This window comes from Anomalospiza imberbis, chromosome 6 (assembly GCF_031753505.1).
Source record: "Anomalospiza imberbis isolate Cuckoo-Finch-1a 21T00152 chromosome 6, ASM3175350v1, whole genome shotgun sequence".
NCBI lineage: Eukaryota > Metazoa > Chordata > Aves > Passeriformes > Viduidae > Anomalospiza > Anomalospiza imberbis.
Window position 1 is genome coordinate 59518044 of NC_089686.1, and position 9981 is coordinate 59528024.

At 46.1% G+C, this 9981-nt stretch overlaps 1 protein-coding gene across 1 annotated transcript in view; it reads right to left on the reverse strand.

Moving 5' to 3' along the window:
• The window catches only part of SPON1 (spondin 1), a 181737-nt gene extending 177125 nt beyond the window's left edge, over positions 1–4612 (reverse strand). The window contains exon 1 of the mRNA XM_068194719.1: positions 4325–4612. Within this exon, the coding sequence (XP_068050820.1) occupies positions 4325–4547 (223 nt within the window). The 5' untranslated portion in view covers positions 4548–4612. The remainder of the gene's footprint in view (positions 1–4324) is intronic.
• Positions 4613–9981: the final 5369 nt, after the last annotated feature.

The window sequence follows — 9981 nt, forward strand, 5'->3', positions numbered from 1 at the left end:
CTTAAATACGTGTGCAAGCAAGCAGAGAATCCAGCTGTGAGTTGACTCAACGGTTTTCATTTTCCCCACAAAGTTACAAACAGCTTTCAAAATTCTAAACCCCTACCTATAAAACAGAGAAGATGTGAAACGCTGCAGAAACATCAGGAAAAAAAAAAAAAAAAGGCGGCGAAAAGGAAGGCAATTCCAAAGCCTGACTCATAGTTTTTGAATGCCTGGGGTTAGCAGTACCCCTGCTGCGGTTGCAGTCATTTTAACCCCGCAGAAACCCACGCTCCCTCCGAGGGGAGGGATGCCGCCCTCCCCCAGCCCGCGCTGCTCACTCAGCAGCCGCATCCAGGCAGCTGCGCTCTCCGCTGGGCTCGGGAACTCATCCAGCCCAAAAGCCGAGCAAACCAAGCCCAGCCCGAGGGTTCAGCCGCGTCCATCCCTGCGCGGATGCTCCGCAGCGCGGTGCCAGCGGCGGGGACCGGGAGGGCGCGGAGCCGCCCGAGCAGAGCAGGCTCCGGGGGATTTAGGGTCCGTGCTTTGGGGTTTACACCTTCAGGGATGTGTGCTTCGGTAGGCCAGAACGCCGGGGAACACCTGAGCTGGGAAGGCTTCTGTCAGTGCTCGGAACCCATGCGTGTGCTCAGGTGGCACCGCAGCACGGGGGTTTGTCCCAGATCCCGAGCTTGTCCTGGGGTCGCTGCCTCTGGACTGGGTGTTCCAGCCCGGCAGAGGCTCGCCCTGCACGGCCAGCGCTGGGAAGCTGTCAGACCACATCTGTTTTCCGCAAGGGAGCCGCTCTTTGTTGCATAAGAGCTGAGAGTTCTTGGGCTAAACTCTGCTATTTTAAACAACAGCTGTGTCCTGCTCACACCGCCTTCACACTAATTAACTTTCACTGATTGATATAAACTTCCTGCAAGGATCACTTAAATCTCAGTGCAAGCCCCAGAGTTAAGGATTTCACTTTAAAGGGAAGATTACATATCAGCAGTTACTTTTGTCTGCTTCCATCCCTCCGGCAAATCTCTAATTACTTTACAAGTTGCACTTTGGCACACGCCTTGCCTTCAACATGCTTCTCTTTGCTCAGTGTCCTAAGCTGAAGGTGGGGTGATCAAAGCAGTTGCTGCTTTGGTTTCAGGCAGGAAATCTGACTATTCTCACCTTACACAACTGCACATCCTGTGTTGTACACTGCACAAGTACCGACAAACACACGTTCCAAATTTCACCCGTATTTTGTGAGACGTGGGAATGTAGTTACAAAATGAATGCTTGTTTGAAAAGTGTTTGCACATTGAGGGGGGAAGAAGGAGATGGAAAGAAAAAGACTCAACATTGCTTAGAAGAGAAGTCCCCAAAGCAATGCAATAGAGCACAACACCTTAAATGAGCCTTTCCTCAAAAACTGAGAAAGTGAACTGACCTACAAGTGGAAATTCCATTAAAACCAGAAACAGCATCCACACAGAATGTGTATGTAAGGATTATAACTAGTCTAGTACTCCTTTTCTTCATCAGAATAATAACTCCACGATATCACAGCAGAAAACATGTCTACTGCATGTTAGCATGTGAAATGGGCACACTACTGCCTTTTTGTAGAAGAAAGTTTATTTGCATTTTAATAGCATGAAACTTACCTCATTTTTTCATGGAAATCTCATGCAATCATTAATCCAACTCTACAATCAATAAAGCCAGGACTGAGTATTTTCAAGGACCATTACCCTGTATCACCGTCCAAACTTCAGGCTCGTTTGTGCCTCTGAACGCAGTGAGAACTCTGCCCTTCAGTGGAAGCGAGAGCAGCTCCATCAAGGTCGAAGGTACCCAGCAGGGAGGATAGGACCTTGACCCTAGGATGGAGTGCCCACCAACCCGGTCCTACAGGGAGATATTTTTAATTTGTTTGACAAAAGAACGTGCTCTTATTTACTGCTGCCAAGCACAGGAGGCGAATACCCACCCAGAGAAGTTATTCAGTGCCCAGGGCAGCTGTTCTCTACCATAGCTCCAGAGATGGAAAACCCGGACTTCACAGCTCCTTACACACAGATCCCCCCAGCGTTCCCCCTCAGGGCAAATGGATTCTGATTGATCTAAAGGTGAATAACTGCAGGGGAGCCATAAAAACTCCCCCAAACAGCGGCTGTGAATGCTGGTCTCCTGATTCCCACACTGCAAGAGTGCTGAGATTCTTCCTTCTTGATTGGGAGTCTGATGTGTCACATCGACTGATGGCATGAAGATAAATGGATGTCCCTACACTGAGGCTTTTGTGGACCACATTTGCATGTACAGATAATTCCTGTGTTATCCACCTTGAAAATACTAGTTTATTCCAAGAGCCCACTAGGGAATGTGCCAAGGATCCAGATGCATCAATTCAGGCAGGGGCCATGGAAACAGGAATATCTGGATCCAGTGCTGACGAGGTCTTCTGCCATGTTGCATATAGAGTAATTTGGAGGTAAATAAATACAAACAAACAAACAAAACCCCACAGACCGGTCAGATATCTCATTTTTTTAATTATTAGTTGGATTTTCCATCATTTGCATAAAACAGGAATAAAGTTCCAGTTGGACTGTACAAATGGCTTAGAAAGCAAGCTCTCAGAACTTTCTGTAGATTGTCAGTTTTAACTACTGTTATGTTACAGCAATATTTATTTTTGTCCCTTCAAGCATTCAGGAACGTGTCCTTAAAGAACAATCTACATACCCCAGTGTGCCACCTGAATACTTCAGTCCTGAGGATGAGAAATGTAGGCACATATTCTGTTCTACATTTTAACTTTTGACTATTAGCTGTAATTTTCTCACGTCCAAGCAGCTATAATGGCCTAATGTGATTTTATTAATTGAGTTCCCAATGCCAACACCTAATATCTCCAGAAAATTAGTTCTGCTAATTCATCTGGGAGTTTCTTTCTTCCTACATTTCTATGCAATAGAAACTTCTTTGGTAGATCACTGAAAGTGTCCAGTAATGTTTTCAGAGAAGTGAATTCCAAAACTTTTAAAGAACGCTCGCATTTGTCACTATCAAAAAACTTGGCACATCTTTGTCCTGCTTAGTAGATGTATCAAGCTGACATGCCACATGAAATCTTTCAGACTCGAGGTACTAATCCTAATGTCTGGAACAGCTACCCAGCTTGTGAGTAATGTGCATTTCCTCACATCATGTTAAATAAAAAAGAATTTTGGGGAAAAAAATCGAATCAATAGCATGCAAAGTTACAGACTGGGGCTCAAAACAGGTGAACCACTGCTGCAGATGTACATCTCAGCCTTTGAAGAAACACAATGATTATGCTAAATGCACACTTTTTTCTCCCTATATATACTAGGATTCCCATGTTCATGCAATGGGAAAGAGTTGCTCTTTACCCTGGATCTAAGAAACACTTGGAAGAATCTCCCAATATCTTTTTTCCCTAAAAGTATCTTCATTATGGTACCCAAAAATGTCCAAGTTCTTTTTTAAGTGCTTTTAAAATACAAGAGTAACAGTATATTCCAAGAAGGTTTATTTCTGAAGACATTATACAGTGAGGCAGAAAAAGTGACCAAAACCTTTCTTTGCCTATTAATTAGTGAAATACACCCAAATGTGCTTTGGAAGTTCATTCCAAGGACTGCATGTGACATGCTCAGGGAAGAACGAATGCCTCCATCTCTTATTTACAGTGGTCTTTAGCACTGTCTCTGCCTCTTTCCTGTTTGAACCATCTGTTCTTTGGCAAAAAAAAAAAAAATAATAATTTTTAAAAAAAATCCCAGGGGTGGGATAAACATAAGTGGAAAATGTGGGAAGTTGGCAGTATGCTGCATCATGTTTGCCCATATGCTAACTCATTATATTAACATTCATATTTCAGGGCAAGAACGATTAGCTCCCAGCTTCCTCTCCTTCCTGCTGAATGTTAAAGCTTCTCCCATGCACTGGGTTATATTTAAAGGGATAGGAAGAAATCCCCCAGAAGCGGGTAGACGGGGGAAGAGTGTGCTTTGCATCCCTGCAACTTGTGTTCTTGTGCGAGCGCTGAGCCTGTAGAGAGGGTTCGTCAAGGAAAGGAAATTCCTCTTAATGAGGAATGCTTGGGAGTAAAGTGATACACTGAAACCCAACTCCTCTCACTTGCCATGGAAGCATCCCCAATAAAGTAATGCGTGGGGGTACATTACCCTGCCTCAACCCACACAGTTACACACACACACGCCAAGAGGGATCCGGAGATGGCAGGCAGAGACACGCTACAGCTCCAGAGCCACTTATCCTCACCATTATCGCTAGCAGGGGATGCAGAGGATGTCCAACTTACCCCGGTAACTGTTTCCAGGCTTGTAAAATTCTGGATCGCCCTCCACCCTGAGGCTGAATTCATTGTACCCTTCCCTCCTGGTGCCTTGGGCTCGCAGGATCCGACTGCAATATCCCTCGGATTTCGCGGCTTTCTCCAAGGTTTCGTCGGGAAAACCCTTCGCCACCAAGGGGAAAGTCAGCGCCAGGAGCCGCAGGGCCAGCGGCTGCAGATGCGCTCCCATCCTCGGCGCTCCGCACAACTTTTGGGGGTCGGGGCGGCGCTGGGAGCGGGCCGGGGGGCACGGGGGGCACGGCGGGGCTGGGCAGGCAGGCAGGGCACGGCAGGGCACGGCAGGGCACGGCAGGACGGGCTGAGCGCTCCCGGGCAGCCCCAGCCGGCAGCGGCCCCAGCGTGAGGCTGCCGGGTCGGATCGGAGGGACCGGCTCGGCTGCTGGCGGCGAGAGGGAGGGGAAAAGCAGGGAGGGGGCACGGAGGGAGGGGACGGCGGAGAGGGGAGGGCAGGAGGGAGGGAGGGAGGGAAGTCTGATCTTGCCCAGATCCCGAGGTGAAGTGCTGTTTTGTTTCAGAGCGTGTGATTAGCGGCTCGGTAGTGTTTACTTAGGCGAGCTGAATTCACAGGGTTTGGCGAAAGAGCGGGGCAGGGGACGCTGCTGTCTCCCAGACACCCAGCGCAGAGCTGAGCCCACAGACCTGAAATTAATCACCCGCATTCCTGCCAAAGTCTATAGTTACTGTAGGGATAACAAGGCTCAAAGAATTTCCCCACACCCCTCCACCCTCCCGTCTCCCTCGGAGGCAGCAGACATGATAAACATCACCAAGCAAAGAGCGCGGACGGACCGAGCCAGCCCTCGGCCGCCGCACGCCGGAGCAGCCAGGAGCATCGGCCGCAGCTCCTCGGGCACCACGGGCGGGACAGAGGCGCAGAGAGATGCGGGGAGGTGGCTGTGCCACAACCACCAGGTCCATCTCCACGCCAGCCTGCCACATCAGGCTGTGCGAGTGTGCGTGCTCACGGCAGCTGCGAGCACGGCTCACCTCAGGGAGCGTGGGAGGTCTGCTCCAGCACTCGGGAAAATCCCAGCAGATGCAAGCAGCAGAAAGCAGGGCTCATTATTTTGCCTTTACACAAGGCACACTGAGGCGCAACGACGCTGAATGACTTATCTAAATCCACAAAAGAAGATTACAACGGTGGGAAAAAAGAAAGTGAACCTAGACCCCCGGGGTCCCTAACTCCAGGGTTTTGATCCTAAGATGCTCTTCTTCTCTCTCTCTCCCTCTCTCCACTGCTTTGTAAGCGGAGGAGAAAGCAGGAAAGGTCTTCAAGCAGGACCTGAATGCTTTCAGGATGACAGATGCACAAGAGGGCACAAATCCCTTTCTAACCCCTTTCTCCAGGATGGGACTGCAGCAGATGGATGAATACAACTGCATTTATGCACAACTTCCAAGAAGTATGAGAAACAGCAAGCGGTTTGAAGTCCTCCTGGACCCCACTACAGCATTTGTTAGCAAATTTCTGGGTTCCAAACTTACCTTTGGAAGATGGTTTGCAACAACCTCACGTTGTGTGTCAAACAAAGGTGTTTATTTAGGTGTCTGTGAGGATGCAGGACCTTTATTTTCTGAAAGATTACTTGCCAAGAGCTTTGCTACTGTAAGCTGTAACTGTTTTTATTTCAGTCTCTGTTACACGCTTATACAGAACATAAACTGTCACAGCCTCAAATTCTTCATTCCCTAAAGATTATGTTAACAAAGAGGCGATTGTTTGGGTGAGATTTTAGCTTTTGCTGCAAACACAAAGCTACTGGCAATGTCCCTCCGCATCTCTGAAGAGGTGGCAGTCAAGCTCTGGTACCAGACTGAGCAGTAAAATCCCATTGGTGAGGACATGCCTGCTTAGACACCTGCTACAGTGGCTGGGGCTGACTGCAGAGACTTCCACTGCTGAGGAGAGAGTTTGATTAGGGAAGGAGAAGAGGTCTCTGCAGCACAAGATGCTTTTTCTGATCCTCTCATCCTGCTGGAGGAAGGAGAATGAGCAATCCTGACTTTCCAGTGCAATACACCAGGTTCCATTCAGTCTGCTCCCTCCACTGTTTGCCTCTCACCCAACCTGCCAGTGCAAGGGAAAATCGATCCGTCATCTCTAAGGCAACAACATTCAGCCTGCTTTTGCTACTGAAGCCTTGAGTTGGCACAGTTATGCAGAATATTTAGTTTCATGCTTCCAAAGACCCATGTTCATGTGGGTAATTAAGTGACTGCAGTCCAGCAATGTCATAAACTCTTGTGTCTCACTTGACCTTGATCTTCACCTCATTCATTTATGAGAACAAGCTTTGCTATATGTGGGTTCCTCAGTCAAAGATGCCTGTGAATTTGATTAATTTGATATTTGACTTCTCATTTCTTTTGCTGAGATTGATTGAAAAGCAATTACCTGACTAAAGCATTCCTGACAGGAACTGCACAGGCTTCTGCACAATCCACCTTTGTTTTGAGCCAGTGCTGTGTACTAAACTCAACACTCCTCAAAGTGTTTTTAGTCCTTTTCAGGTATTTGGGAGGTTTTATATGGTAAATAATTCACCAGCATCTATTGACTCTTAGCTTCCAGTAGATTTTATGTCTCTTAGTTTTTAATTCCTGAAACGGCCTGGTCTGTTACTTCTGGTACTTTTTTTGTTCAAAAGCATTGTAAACTTTCCTAGAAAGGCATAGCACAGTGTCTTGCTAAAAGTGAATGCTTCAACTTAGCAGCTGATATAGACAAATTAACCTGCACTGCCTACAGCCATGAAATGAGTAATTTGTTGTAGAGACAGTTTAGAGCATGGGCAATGTCATTAACCATGGGCATCCTCAGGGTTTTCTATTTGTTCTACTAATTAGTGTGTGTTTGCCTAAAGCATCCAGCATGATGTATCAGTCAGAGATGCATGCAGACTGATGAGCCCAACCATCCATGGCAAATTTAACAGAGGAAGCCTCGTATCTGGGAGACTGCAGCACTGCTTTCCTTTGTGAACTCTCTAGGATGAATAAAGTTGCTGTCCATGACTATTAGGCATAACAATCATTGCTGGGATAATATTGCATCTGATGGAGCTGTAATGGTTGGAGGAGACTGTCTCTCCCCTCCCCCTCACCTCCACAAAGTGGGCTTTCCTAACAAGCAAAAATCATTCCACAGTGTCAGCAGTCTTTCTCACTTTTGCTTCCCCTGTAAAGGAGCCTGTTTTTTCAAGTGGCATTTTACAAGACTGCACTAACTACTGTAGAATACCCCTGCACTGACTGGAAGATATGATAAGGGGCATTTAATATTTTTTTTCCCCCTTCTGCTTCTATGATTTCAATTAGTTGTTTGAAGTCTTGGGAATTGTCTACAAAGCAACAATGTGCAATGCAATGCTTGGCTACACAACACCTGATTTTAGAGACCATAGACCTCAAATTAAACCAGTGCCTCAGGTAAACTGATATAAACTGATTACATGAATATTAGTCCCCTAAAAAGAGCCATCTCTCAGAGCAGAGGCCAAAAAAAAAACAGCCAAAATAACACATCAGGGTGGCAGGTGCCCTAAATCTCACAACCAGCAGGTGCTTGATAACTTCACTGGGCTGGAGGGTTCACCTCCCTAACCCCAGGAGCTTTTAGTATTTTCTGTAAATAAATACAGTAATGATAATTACAGGGGGATACATCTCTTTCATAAGATGGCAGGAATGTTACCCGCTCTTCCACAAGAGCTAATGATTAAAATATTCCTGTAGAGTGTCAGAGGCAAATGGGTTTCAGCTCCTTGCTTGGTTTGCAAGTCCTCAGATCCTCACTGCTCATTGTGAAAATTTAAATTTTCTCAAAGCACTCTCGGTCCCTCATAGAAATTGTAGACTTCTAAAGTTGAACTGATGCTGAAATGAAAGAAAGGAGATGGAGGCTGTTGTATCAGTTAGAATGGATTTTCTGGAGACAGATCCAGGGTGCCTTTTCCTTCTCCTCCTCAGACATTAATTGTATTGGGAATCATATTGGGATCAAAAGCTCTCCAGAGGTTCAGGTGGTCACCTACCATCAAAAGTTTGCAGTAAGTGCATTCTGAATACCTCTGCAAAATTAGGAGATGTAAGTTGAGGAAAGTGACCAAAAGTGACTTTTAACTTTTCCTTGTGAGCAAGATATTCCCTTGCTCACAGGTGCCAGGGCAGAGGACGCTGCTGTTCAGGCAGGGTGCTCTGCATGACTGAGAAACAACACTGCAACACAAAGGTTTTATCTGCAATAATACCTTCCCTGACTGGGAGGGCAAGAAGAGCATCTGAGGATTGCACTTTCAAAGGTGCTTATCTCATTTTCAGACCTTTGTGTCTTACTATAGATTTGCTATTAGTCTCATTTGCATCTCTCTCCTTTCCCACCACTCCAGCAGTCACAGTCAGTTTTTCTTAAACAAGACAGAAACTCCCTCTATTGATTTAGATGGAATAATAACCCTGTTGCTATTAAAATCCCCCTCTACCTACAGCAAGAATGAGGCTTTTCTCATACAGTTCATGCTGTCTGAAGCATGTTTAGAAAGGCATCCAGAGATATCTGCTGTCCTATTAGACAAAGTAAAGAGCTTGGGAGACACTTTAAATGATTTCTTACCTCTCTGTAGCACTGTCCTCGACTTCTTTTCTCTCAAGAATCCAAGCAGTGACAAGTAATGACAGTAAATGTTTGCAGAGGTCTGTTTGCCATTTACACCACTGTCAGTCAATACCATGTATCTCCAAAATTAAACTTCCCAGCAGCTCGTTATATTTGCCTGTTCAGTCATGCATGCCTTCTGCATATTCTCACACTGACAATGCAGAGAGTTTTCATTTCCAGGGCATTTTATAGAAATATTTTGTCCCTGACACGGTGGGAATAGCACCATGCTTATTACTGGAGGGGCACTGCAGTGCTGAGAGAAACAGAGGCAGAGAGAGCAGCTCTGTTCAGGTTCCTCCTGGGCTTAACTGGGGCAAAACCTCAGTGAAGCTGGAAAACTGTGGGACAAGACACGTTTTGAAATAGCACAGAGGCTGCAAAAGATCTAGAAAAGTGTATCCAGCACTCTGGATAACAAAGGCAGAATGTGATTTAAACTAAGGCCGCTCTTAAATGGATTTTTCAAGATCGGCAGTTGACAGAAGCTTGTCTTCCACACAGAGTCTATTTTGGGGAGGAGGTTTGCTAAGGAAAGACCCAGGCTTCTTGGAACATTTAACTCAGGGTTTCTTCCAATATCAGAAAGTAAATATGTTCCTAAAAATCTCTCCCTTTATCCCACACAGCTACTTGAGATCTGTCTTGGGAATCCCTGAAAACTCCCAAGAGCAGAATAAACGACTGGTTCCTCCAAGTATAAGCTTCATTTACCCCTAAGAAAATTTCCTGCTGCAAACCTGGAGCACCAGCCATTTCTAGGTCACATCCCCTCCAATTCCACCCAACTTTCTCCCTCAACAGCCTCTGCCTTTAGGAACTTCCCAATTTCCATGGACAGGGCAGAAAAAAACCTTAAAACCTGCCCCCAAAATTTCATCTCTGCTCTTTCCAACTAAGACATGCAATAACTCTGCAGGTGTTTGTGTTAATTTAAAACCTC